This window comes from Vespa crabro, chromosome 2, assembly GCF_910589235.1.
Source record: "Vespa crabro chromosome 2, iyVesCrab1.2, whole genome shotgun sequence".
NCBI lineage: Eukaryota > Metazoa > Arthropoda > Insecta > Hymenoptera > Vespidae > Vespa > Vespa crabro.
Window position 1 is genome coordinate 20,075,231 of NC_060956.1, and position 14,242 is coordinate 20,089,472.

Genomic DNA, 14,242 nt, shown 5'->3' on the forward strand with positions numbered 1-14,242 from the left:
TATAAAAGAATAATAAATTCGTTAACGTTTAATTAAATATTTCAAATGAAGAAAAAATACATTATTATTGAAATTATTTATATCGTATATAATGATCTATAATTGTTCTTTATAGATCCAACCAAACTAGACTCTTACGATATATACACATACGTATATATTTATATATATATATAGAGAGAGAGAGAGAGAAAGAGAAAGAGAAAGAGAAAGAGATATATATATATATATATATATATATGTAAAACAACAAATTCGTTTTAACAATATTACAACGTTACCTATTCATCCCCTCCCCCATCCCATTCCAACCTACCAGATTCGAGAAAGTCAAAGAGGGAGGAACAACTATTTTGTTTCTAACAAACGTTTAAGTTCGAAAGTGTCATGCGCCAGCTTCAGTGTCTGTATAATATATACATGTACCTACACATGCGCAGAGACGTTAGTATATAGGAAAGAGAGGGTAATACCTAAACGCGGAACGGCAGCAGCCTCGTTCAGAGAGAAACGTGAAGACGGATCACTCAGAGCTCGACCACCGTGTCGCGCATAGCTTTCCTGTCTCCGTCTAATCGTGTTGTTTCTCTATTTCTCTATCTCCCCTTCTCTCTCTCTCTCTCTCTCTCTCTCTCTCTCTCTATCTGTTTGTCTCCCTTTTTCTTTCTTTTTATTTATCAATCTTATTCAGTCTTTCTATCTTTTTCTCTTTCTATCTGTCATTCATAATCTTCGTCGTTGTCAACGAGACAAAGACGAGATAGAGGGAAATAGATCGTTTATCTAGTGCGTGTGTGTTTGTGAACTATGATCCTTCATCAAGGATTTCGACGTACTTAGGATCTTAATAAGGATCTAAATTATCGTTTAGGAACCAAAGATCGTAATATCACTCTGTGATATTGCAAGTGATATTCTAATAACAGGTAAGTTTCTTTAATATTTAATGTTTTTTTCTTTTTTTTTTCTTTTTTTTTTTTTTTGTTCATGTTCACGTTTATACGTCTTACTGTAATTCTCATGGATATTTTCGAATATAAAGGTAGAAAGAATGATGATCATTGACCGTGTTTTCGTTTTTTATTTTTCTTTTTTTGTTTTTTGTTTTTCTAGATTCTCAGACAAATTATTCGAACACAAATATGTATTACAATCATATTATATATATATATAAGAAAGGGTGAACGATCATATAGTGTATATTTTTTTGTCATCGTGGAATTATTTTTCAAAGTGTTTTTGACTTGTTTCAACGTGCATGAGTGCACGCGTACACGCTGACCACGTTACCATTTTTATACCAAGAGATTCTTGAATGAAAATCTACGTGTATCGAATTGTGAATGGATCAAATGTGTTTAAGTGATTCCAAAATGTCGTGAGAATTTTGTTAAAAATGTATTCTGTTAGAGATAGGATTCGTTTGAAAAGAAATTTTCTTTTTCGTGAACGATCGAAAGAAGCAGTATGGCCGCCCTTTCGAGTGCTTTAAGAAGCATACGTTTTCGTATCGAAGTGGTTGCTAACGAATTAAAGTTCGTTCTTATCTCTCTCTCTCTCTCTCTCTCTCTCTTTCTCTATTTCTTTCTCTCTCTTTCTATCTTTCTTCTCAGTTTTTTCATTGAAATTATAGTGGTTTTTTTTATCTACGAAATCGTGTTTTATAGAAATCGAGAGTAACGAAGACAGTGCATTTAAATTCGTCGTCATCGCGGTTATTGTCGTCATAATTATAAATTATAAATTATTATTCATTCAGGCAGCTGATATTTACTTTTATCGATAAAAGGAAAAATTAAACCTTCTAAAAATTAATAAAGTATGTATTGCGATTTTCATGAGCGCTTATACGATCGCATTAAAAATCATGTGAAAATAAGAAAGATGGAGAGAGAGAGAGAGTGAGAGAGAGAGAGAGAGAGAGAGAGAGAGAGAGAAGGAGAAGGAGAGAAAAAAAATTAGAACTTTCGACTCGGTTATTATCGAATATTTTTCTTTCTTCCATTTTTTATCTTTTTATACTCTTCTAATATTCGTACTATATAAACGACGTGAAACATGATAAGCACGTGGCGAGTTCTGAGTCGCCGTTAATGGTTCGAGAATTATGTTAATTCTTGGCAAAACAGATAAAGAAGGAAACAAAGACAGAGACAGAGAGAGAGAAAGAAAGGAAGAAAGAAAGAGAAAGAAAAAGAGAAAGAGATACAAAATTACAAATTAGTTTTGACGTTAAACATAAGAAAAGATAAATTTGTTTCTTATTTAAATATATATGTATAGATACGCATATATACACACCCACGCATATATATATATATATACACTTGTATGTAATGTATACATATATACTATGATAATTTCGGGAATCATGACCCACTTTTTTTTAATGCTTCAGTATATTGTCTGTATAATAGGTATTATGTTTGTAAAAGTAAATAAGTGAAAAATTGTAATGTCAAGAATAAAACTAAAAAAGTAATTAAGATTTTAGTAAAAAAAAGAAATTGTTACCCCATGCAAAAGGCCATATCACCCATATTGTATGAGTGAGATTAATCCCCGATGATTCAAAGTATCATTGTTTTAAAAGTAAAAAAAAAAAAAAAAAAAAAACAAAGAAATGCTTTTGCTGAAAGAAAGATTATTTCTTTTAGAAGAAGAAAAATCATTTCTTTTTCTTCCATAAAATTGTTCCACGAAGATTGCATAAATTAAAAAAACGTCAAACATTCTTCTTTAAAAATCATTTATCGCATTTCGCATGATCAAATTCATCTTCGTCTCCCTAAATCTGAAGCAATCAGCGTTATTTTTTCTCCTTTTCAAAATCTTTTTGGCCTACAAAATCTGAAAAAAATGTTCACCCAAAGTTGGATTTTTTGTAAGAGAACGTTTACATTTGAACATTAAATTTTGAACTCGTTTTGTTACTTTAGTCGCTCGAAACGTTTCGCATTTACGTTTTTTAATTCGTTGAATTATACCTGATGACATACCTAAGGATTGGATTAATTTTATTTAACATTGCGTCTGACGTTTTTATCGCCGGAATCTTTTTATTAATTATTTTCAAACTACAATCAGGTGAGACATATTCTGGTTCATTATTTTCCTTTGTGTTTCTTATTTTACTCTTATTTTACACGAGGCACACGTTATTCCGATTGTTGTTCTCCATTAAAAGAAAAAAAAAAAAAAAAAAAAAAAGAAAAAAAAAAGCGCAGAATATATCTTCGTCATTAAAAATGATCAACACGAAGAATAAAAGTTCATCATTTCCTATAAGCAGTCAGTTTTACATGAAAAAAAGTTGAATTGTTTACGAATACAAATGACTTATCTAATTTCTCAATTGAAAACAAATCAAGAAATATTCTTTACGTGTTATATTAATAATTATCAATTTTACTCTGTGATAATTATCAATTATCAATTTTATTGAAAATAATTGAGAATCGGAGTGTATCTACGAAATGTTTACGAAAAATCGAGTTGTCTCAAAGTTACAAGGTCATCTCACCCGGAATTACCCTATATATGTGAATTTAAGACATGTGAATAGATGATAAGAAGATTTATGTTCTTTGAAATATCTCATGTTGAAGTACATGTACAATACCAATTACATAAGTTGTTAAAACTTAAATAATTTGATTAGATGTATCTTCTTCTTTTTTTTTTTTTCTTTTTCACTCTAATCTTTTTCAATCATTATTATCTTTTTCTTTTTTTCTTTTCTTTTTCTTTTTTTTTTTTTTTCCTAAAGACGTTAACAGATGAATCAAGAGAGTGAACTGTATTCGTCAGTACGAAAAGCAAGTTCGGAAAATCCGGTCGGCGACCCACGTGGTCTATTGATTTTCTTGGTCGCCACGCCATTCCACTCTACTCCACTTCACTCTTCTCAGTGATGGAAACTGGCCTCTTCGACTTCACTTAATGTCTCGCGAATATCACGTTCCTTCTAGTATTCCTTTCTACGATGAAAATTTAATTAAGAAAGAAAGAAAGAAAGAAAGAAAAAGATAAAAAAAAAAACAAACTAAATATAAAGAAAAAAAAAAAAAAGTAAAATAAAATAAAGTGATAAGGAGGGGGAGGGACAAAAGAAATAAAAAAAGACTCGAAGCAAATTTATTACGAATTATTTCAATGAGTTATCATGAAAGTGTGATGTAAGTCGAAAATTATAGAAAAGAAAAACAATATTATTAGTTTATTGTCTGTGATCTAATCATACGACGAATTACTTGATAAACGAATTTCTTTTTTTTTTTTTCTTTTTTTTTTTTTCTTTTTTATTGATGATTCATTCTTAGATTACTTTTATAATCATCGATTCATTTACATACGTATCAATAAGTGTCCATCTCATTTAATTCCGTCGTATCAATTGTATTTGTATTTTTCTATTACGCACGAGGAAATGCGTGAAATAATACGTATATTATTTATTAATTAATTCTTATTTTTTTGAAAAATCATTGTTCGAAATCAAATTGAATATTTTTACGAATAGATTAAATTAAAAAATACAAGAAATAATAATAATAATAATAATAATAATAATAATAATAATAATAATAATAAATGAAAGGATATAATTGAGACGATTCGAGGCAAATTTTTTATTGAGAAAAAATTATAATGAATTATTTCTAAATATATGACAGGTGTGTCTCATCATTCAATTTTGTCATTTTAAATATTTTCGTTAGACGTTTCAATTTTCTAACATAGATAAGGATATATACATATGTATGCCTGAAAAAAGATTTATGGATTAAACCCTTCTTTTTTTTTCTTTCTTTTTTTTTTTTTTTCCTTCGTCAGATTTATTCGTTTTGAATTTTCATTCAAATCAAATGTTATTCTAAGTATCAGACATTCCACTCGCAAACAGATCGATGACAGCGTGTCTTTGCTCTTTTCGTGAGTACCTTAAGTACAGTTCATGTCGTACGTGGGTCGTTGGCGCTGATGTTAGCGTAAGATCAATAAAAGTGATGTAACATTTGAAGGGAGTTTCGTATGCCATCCATTCCATCCACGATTGAAAATTGAATAACCCTAACAAACATACCAATAGATTATATTTAATTATCGTATAGGAGAAAAGAAAGAAAGAAAGAAAGAAAGAAAGAAAGTAAGAAAGGAAGGAAGACATTGACGTTGAAACGATTCAGATATTATTATTTATCCTGTGAATTTTTTTTACGTTCTATTTTCTATATTGTATTTTCAGAGGTAAAAATATTGTACGATATTACGAAATAAAAAATTTTTTCAAAAGATTTTCTTTATACTTCATTAAAAAGCATATTTAACACTTTTATCATAATTTTAACAATTTTAATACTTTAATCGACATTATATCTCTGCGTATTATATAATATAACGCTTATTTATATATAATAATATAATGCGTATATACAACGCGTATAGTATTCGAAGATAATTACTTCGTTAATAAATAATTCGCACAACTTTCGTAATTTTATTTCGCACATGGCAATAGAGCTGGTTATATGTGTGGTGAGTTCTTGAAAAGGCACGTGGTCGATATTGGAGTGTGGTAAGGAGAAAGTAATAAAAAAAAAAAAAAAAAAAAAAAAGAAAAAAAAAATAAAGAAGATAAAACAAAAAAAGAAAGAAAAGTCATCGAGGCGTATATTGTGCACGAGAGAAAATCGATCGTAAAGATCGTTCAATGAAGGGCTTTATTATATATTACATATATCAATAAAGAAATAAGTACAAATAGGTATATACGTACCTTACATATATAAATGATATTTTTGTACGATAACACAAAATTTTTATATGATCCTTCTTTACCTATCTGGTTATAATATATATGAAATACGATAAGAAATTATACGCACGTTTCACGTACACTAATGTACGAACCACGCAAGCTGTACTGAAGCTAAATTAAAGAGAGAAAAAGAGAGAGAGAGAGAGAGAGAGAGAGAGAGAATGGACGAGTGTGCTATGTATAAGAAAGAGAGAGAGAGAGAGATTCAAAGAAGCAGTACGAGTGCCAGACTGACGCATTAGGACTACGAATTAGGGAGCGTCAAACTCGTCTTTTCATATAACGAAAGCCCTCCCGTAAAATCTTTACAACTTTTTGAGACTGTTCAAAACGATTTGATATTTTTTTTTAAATATTTTTATCAGCAATACTCCGTAATATCACTTTGAAATTACATATTTATAATATATTTTTTATTTCACTCTTTTTTTTGTTTTTTTCTTTTTCTTTTTTCTTTTCTTTTTTTTTTTTTTTGATCATTAAATTAATAATTTACATTAAAAGGGTTATTATTTATTAAATATAAATTATAATTAATAAATTTATACTGTACTATATTTATATATATTATTTTTTGTATAATAACTTAATATAATTAAGTATAGTAAATAATATTATATTATATTAAGTTCTATACAATATAGATTGTATAGAACTTAAAATAATATAACTATATTTATTAATATAGTTATATTATAGAATATATAAAATACTCTGTGTATGTGTGTGTGTGTGTGTACAAATTTATACTATAAGTTTCACATTATATAATTTCTTATTCAAACATAAAAAAAAAAAAAAAAATTGACTTGAAGGCTAATGATTGTGCAACTTGAAAACTACACATATTTATAATACAGATATAGACGTTCATAAATTTCATTCGGGTAAATTAAACAAGTCGAATATAGAATTGAGAAAGAAAAAAATAAAAAGAAGAAGAATAATCTCCCTTTATTTGTTTGATAAAACGCTTATCATATATTTGCAACAAATTATACCGTAGCAAATAATTCATTTATCGCTTCTCCTGAATTCGTATTAATCACAGATATATTCAAGGAAAAAAAAAAGAAAAAAAAAAAAAGAAGTATGTACTATCTCATTGGATATTTGAATTCGATGGATAGGAACAAAAATAAAAAAGTTTAGGAATATAAATATAGATTAACAGTATATAAATATATGATTAATTTTATACGTGATAAGTGCTTCCATATAAATGATTTATAAATAGATCTATATATAAGATGTGCCATATTATATAAATTTACATTTATATTATCGATATTTACTTTTCTTTTTTTTTTATTTTTTTTTTTTTTTTTTTTTCATTTCTCTCGATCATCGAATCTATATAATAGATATAATAGATAGATATCTATATAATATTGATTCCCATAATGTAGATCTATATAAAATGTATTAATCTTATTTTGTATTATTTTGTACTATTTATAGATCGTTCATATATATATATATATATATATATAGGTATAGATAATTTTTCATTTTTTTTTTTTATATTATCGATTCTCGAAGTGACCTCTTCGATTTAATATATATATATATATGTATAATATATACATACACACAAGAAGTATTTCACGAACACGTTCTTACTGTATACGCTTAAATGAACATGAAAGAGAGAGGAAGAGAGAGAGAGAGAGAGAGAGAGAGATAGACAGTGTATAAAAGAATGAAAGAGACAGAAACTCGCAATCTTTCTTTCATGTGTCTCGTTTTCTCTGAATAAGTTCTCACTAACACTACACAAAGAGATTCTCTCCCATTTATCCTTATTTTCTTCCTCTCGTTTGAGATTCTCTCTTCTTACTTCTGTCTCTCTTTCAAACGTTAATACGATACTCGGCACCGAGCTACGACCAACTGACGTTGAACTTTCTACCTTTTTCTTCCTCTTCCTAACAAAAAAGTTCGTGATTTATATGCATATATATATATATATATATATATATATGTATACATATATATAAATATATATAAAAAATTAGAAAGTTTATAAAACGTGTACAACGAGGAAATTAGTTCACTAAGATGGTTTTATTACGAAGTGAAAACTGTACGAGAATTCTATATACCTATGGCACCTTTGGTAGGTAACAAACACACACATACATACACACACACGCACACAATATATATATATATATATATTTCTATACATATATAAATTAAATTAATACATATATAAAAGTTTATAACAAAGGAAGTGTAAATCATGCGAAAATTCTATACACGTATATCTTTGGTAAATAGGATAGATACGTACATATACTAGATATATATATATATATATATATATATATATATATATATATCATCGCATTTATTAGAAGACTAAAATTTTTCCTTGCTTCTTTTTTTATTATCATTCAAATCAGTTATTTTATCTACAGCTACGTATACGCATATATTTAAATAATATATTTTTGTTTGCGTACGTAAAGTTAACTTTAACTTCAACGTCGTAAACTTAATATCTCAATATTATTGATCTATTTTTTTTTTATTACTGTGTTTAAGAAATACGTGTGATAAGAAATATGCGTAAGCATTTTTAACTATCGATATTCATTCTTGAATTTATAATACATATACATATTTGTATACATATTTATTTTACATGTTCATTTATAATTTATTTCGATCGATAATGAATTGCATTCTCGAACGTTTTATATTCCCAGTGATATGTATGATATTGATTGTGGGGGAAAAAAGAAAGAAAGAAAGAAAAAAAAAAACCAAAAAAAAAATGATTGATGAAATGATCAAATAGTCGATCTATCAAATTCATAATTAACATTGTTTTTTGTTACTTTTGTGATTTCTTTCGTATATAATTTATTTTTTTTCTCTAATATATAATACATAAAAATTTTTTTAATACACAATATTATTATATAGATCAAACAAGTACATTTGATTTCTCGTTTCTTAGAATATTATCTACGATATGAGTTTCGAGTATTTCAAACTACTTTTTCCCTAACCTAATCGGAAAAATTGTTTAATTGTTAAATTAAAAGTTGAAATACATGTATATATACTGTATAAAAAATTTAAGAAGTCGATAGTCGTAAAATATATATAAATGTGTTTTTCTATACATACATAAGTGATACGTTAACATTTGCCACGTTATTTTTATCTATATTGATATAGATTTATCGATTTATAAGACTTTTTGCAGCTATTGAAAAATAATTCCTTCTTAATTTATGATAAGAGAGATAGAATTTTTTTCTAATGTTTTTATTAAAAATATCATTCTACAGTTATTAGAATAATTATTGTTCCTTAATAATTAAACAGCTTTAATAGTTCTGATAATTACGCTAGATGTATAATTATACTAATTATAATAATTACATTGGGATATAACTATACTACAGATTTTTACAACTTTTTGTTTCTAGCCAGAGAAAAAAGACTGCTATATAAGAAAATTTTATAAAAACAAAATTCTTTATATTTTCCTAAAGTAAAAAAAAGAAAAAAAAATTTAAAGTGCAATTTGTAAAACATTCTTGTACAAATTATTTGAAAAATTGATCATTTTTATATAGAAAGATAGATTCATATAGAAAAATACAGAAAGAAAGAGAAAGAGAGATCCATATAAATCTATATAATATTGATTTATCTATTTATATAGACCTATATATAATAAATACAATATAAACATATAAAAAAAAAAAAACAGATAGAAAACTAAAAAAAAAAAAAAAAAGAAAATGTCATATCAAATAAGATTGCAAAACTTACAAAATATTTCGATAATTTTTATAGTATAACCGGTATCGACTAATTATCAATCAAACATAAGATAACATTTACTACTCTATCATTTTCGAAAATATATTTCAATTTTTAAAGTCTTACAACTCATGATTACTTACTTACTCAACGTTAACTTGTAAGATAATTTACAAATCGACCTATAATTACTTATAATTACTTATTGCACCTGCATGTTCACGAAGTAAAATCAATATATGTATATATGTATTTATTAAAAAGAAATCCTATCGATTGTAACAATATATACATAGGCAACAGCATATAAGTACATATATGCATACATAGGTGTACTACCTTCTCTCTTATAAAATCAAGGCAGACTTCGATTACGATTTGATAGTAGATTTTTCTTATTACTTCGCGTAACCAAACGAGAATGGCATTTATAATATTTTCATATATGTATATATATATATATACATATATATATATATATATACATATGTATATATACACTATTTAGTTTACATATTAGAAGTGGCCGTTGATTTTAATTTAAGTTGGAACTGGTTTTTCAAATTAATTTCATTATTGGTTCGTTGACATAGAAAGGTGTGCATTTTAGATCGGCAATTCGATTGATCGATTTGTTCGTATGTAATTGTTTTCCAGTTTTTTTTCTCTTTTTTCGTCACTTTAATTTTATCGATAAAATTTTCACATTTCCATTAACTTTTTTTTAAATTTTTCTTATTGATATTTTTTATTTTTTTTATTTCGTTTACACACACACACACATATATATATATATATATATATATATAGAATGACTTACATATGTAACTTATTACAAATTAGTCTTTTAAATAGCTTTATTTAAGGAAATGATTGTAGTTAATAATAACATTTAAATATGAGATTAATTGTTATTAGAATAACATTAGAGATAATTTGCATTTATTTTCGAAATTGGGTATATATATATATATATATATATATATATATATATATATATATGTATTATTATTTAATGTAATAATGATAGTAATTTATCTTTAATTCGATGTTAGATAACGATGAAACGAATTTGAATTTTCGCACGTGGAGAAATACTACTCATTTATTTTCAAGGACACATATATGTACACACACATATTATTTTTCAATATAGTAATAGTAATAGTAATAGTAGTAGTAGTACGCAATTAATAACTATCGAAATGAAAGGTTGTAGATATCAGGCATGGTTTCTAGAAAATATACTTGCTGTAGTTAATTTCTTTTGGCTATAGTGAGAGAATAAAAGAGAGAGAGAGAGAGAGAGAGAGAGGGAGGAAGAGGAGAGGGAGAAAAGAGAAATAGAGATACATTATTCAAAAGAACGATAGAAATTTCTTGGAGGAAAATTTAAGAGAAGCTGCGTGATGTTCACGCTAGAATTATATATATATATATATTCTCCTGTCTTTTATTAAAACAGGCTGAGAGAGAAAGAGATTGAGAGGGAGAGAGAGAGAGAGGAAAAGAATGAGAAGAAAAGTTGTTGAGTGTGATAATGATACACGTATATGTAAACGCCAACGTAAAAGAGCGCCTCTAGAAATCTTGGAAGTTGCATCTAAAAAAATGTGAAGAAAAAAAAAAAAAGAAAAAGAAAAAGGTGAAAAGACATAAAATCTCCGTGCCTGTTTAGAATTGTCTTTTTTCTTTTTTCTTCTTCTTTTTTCTTTTCTTTTTTTTTTTTTTTTTTGATTTTTTCTTTCTTCTTTTTTTATTTATGTTAGTAAAATTTTAAAAAAACTAAGGAATAATTTCAATTATCAAATGTTCGAATCATAGAAAACAAGTTGATTAGTTAATTTTTATAATATTTGCAATTACCATTGTGATCCTTTCTTAGACAAAATTAGAATTCTTCTCTTAGACAATATTAGAATTAATAATAAAACGGAGAAATAGAAAATGAAGAAGTAAATAATTTTTGTAAGCGTTATTTATTACGCGTATACGATTAACCCAAATATTGTTCCATTAATTATTTATCGGCTATATTTTATCATACTTAAACTGATTGTATAATAATGAACTTTTTAAATGAAAACTAACAGCTCTTAATGTCCTTCGAGCTCATATCACACAATGCTCGTTAGAAGCGATAAATATCAAATTGCATATAGCGATAATTTTTTTTAGTCTCGTTCGTTTATTAGGTTTTCGAATGAACACGTAATTACTTTTTTCTCAATTGTTAATTAAAAAATAAAAAATATATAGATTGTTTACATAGGTATGTATATATATATATATATATATATATATATATATATATATATGTATGTAGGTGGATAAGCGCATACATAATAAATATTGTTTATATTTCAGTGAACATGTCGAAGTCAGGAAGCATTAAAGATGGCGAAAAGGGTCCTTATGATCCTGTGCCAACCAATAATGACGCAGGAGGTGACGAAATTAAACTTGAAGCAAAAATGTCACTTCTCAATGGTGTCACCGTTATCGTTGGTTCGATCATTGGTTCTGGAATCTTTGTCAGTCCAACCGGTGTTTTAAAACATACCGGAAGTGTTAATGCTAGCCTTTTGGTATGGACCGCTTCAGGACTTTTTTCCATGGTGAGTTCTTTGCCATAAAATTTACGAAAGAGAAAATGAAAAAAAAAAAAACAGAAAAAATATTACATATGCATCTTTAAAAATATACAATTTATTAATATATTAGATATAATCTAATAAAAAATTTTTACATATTTTTAATATATATATATATATATATATATAATATTTTAATTGTTAACTAGATAACTATTATTAGTATATAATAGTATAGTGTTAGAGTGTATTACCATATTAGCACTATTACTATTAATATATTTATAAATATTATATCAATTGATAATATATTAAAAATATTTATTATGGATATAATTTTATAAAAAAATTTTAATAAAAATATACCATTTTGTCTATTCGTGTTGTGTTGATTTTATTAGAAAAAAATAAAAAACAAAAAAAAAAAATAAAAAGAAACATATCTAAACGAACTTATTACCTTTTCAATACTTTATATTCACATGCTTTACATAATAATCTCTTTCTACGATCTTTCAATCTTTTAATCTTTTATCAATGATAATATTTTTTATTATAATACGTTTAGATTCATTCTCTTGTAAAAGATAAATTCGAAAAAAGAAAAAAAAGAAAAAAACAGAAGAACAAAGCAAAAAAGAAGGAAGAAAAAAAATTCGATACACTTTAATTTACCTATTATTTTATTTATTTTTCTTTTTCACAAATAGGTAGGAGCCTATTGTTATGCCGAGTTGGGTTGTATGATAAGGAAGTCAGGAGCTGATTATGCGTATATCATGGAAACCTTTGGACCTTTTATGGCCTTTATAAGACTATGGATTGAGTGCATGATAGTACGGCCTTGCAGTCAAGCTATCGTGGCCTTGACATTTAGCATTTACGTTTTAAAACCTATTTTTCCTGATTGTGCACCACCAGATGATGCTGCACGATTACTTGCTGCCTGGTGTATATGTAAGTTGTATATATATATATATATATATATATATATTTATAAATTTTTTTAATTATGCCTCGTCATTAAAGTAACTGATGATTATATATATATATATATATATATATATATATATATATATATATATATATTTAAAATAATTAGTCATTTAATTGAATCAAAATTTAATTAAAATGTTACTGTTAATGATCTATCATTGAAGTAATTGATTATACGTACGTATAGTTCATAGTATGTTGGGTTAGTAAGTTAAGGATTAAATACGAAAAAAAGGAGGAGAGGATTCGCTTGGGAAGAAAGTTCGCTTGAAAAAAAGAAAAAAAGAGAAAGAAGAAAAGGAAAGGAAGTTCATTCATTTAACTATACATTTCTGGCCTTGAAGTGATAACAACATTAATTGAAGATAACTTGATTCCCACCGACACAATTTTGTTTCATTCTCTTCTTCCCCTTCTTTTTCTTTCTTTTTATTTTTTATCTTCGTTCTCAGCCTTCTATTTCGTCGATAGTCTTCTTTGATTTTCTACGGACCCCCATTGAGAGATAGAGAAAGAAAGAAAAAGAGAGAGACAGAGAGAGAGAGAGAGAGAGAGAGAGCGAGAGAGAGAGAAAGAATATGACATAGTTGAATGCCGTCTATCCAGCTTGTACAATATGTATTACAAATGGATCATCTTCATAATACACGTTTCTCAATTCGTCTCTATTAAATTAATTACATCTCGAAAAGAGTTAACAGATAATAACCAATAGAAAGATTTCAACGAGAGGAAGAGTGACAGATAAATTTTTATTTGAAAATTTCATTCATTGATGTGCTTTTAATATATCACACATGGCACATTGATGTTATTAAAATGATTTATATTAGATGAAAGGAGAATAAAGATAAACGTACGTTATAATAAAGAAAATATATATATATATATATATATATGTATATATATATATATTTAATATATATTATTCAAAGTAATTAGTACTTGTGTTTATTCTAATTTATTATCACATTTTATATTTATATAGTATTAAAAGTAATTAGGAGGAAATATATAAAATATATATATATATATATGTATATAT

The 14,242-nt window shown here is 26.3% G+C and overlaps 1 protein-coding gene across 4 annotated transcripts in view; it reads left to right on the forward strand.

Moving 5' to 3' along the window:
- LOC124422097 (large neutral amino acids transporter small subunit 1) overlaps window positions 1-14,242 on the forward strand; it is a 39,012-nt gene that overhangs the window by 8,176 nt on the left and 16,594 nt on the right. For 2 of the 4 annotated variants that reach the window (XM_046958084.1, XM_046958081.1), the window contains 2 exons: window positions 11,975-12,225; window positions 12,912-13,158. In XM_046958084.1, the coding sequence (XP_046814040.1) occupies window positions 11,980-12,225; window positions 12,912-13,158 (493 nt within the window). In that variant the 5' untranslated portion in view covers window positions 11,975-11,979. Of the gene's footprint in view, window positions 1-479; window positions 927-7,674; window positions 7,941-11,974; window positions 12,226-12,911; window positions 13,159-14,242 lie in introns of those variants that run through there. The other 2 variants (XM_046958083.1, XM_046958082.1) reach the window with 2 other exon arrangements.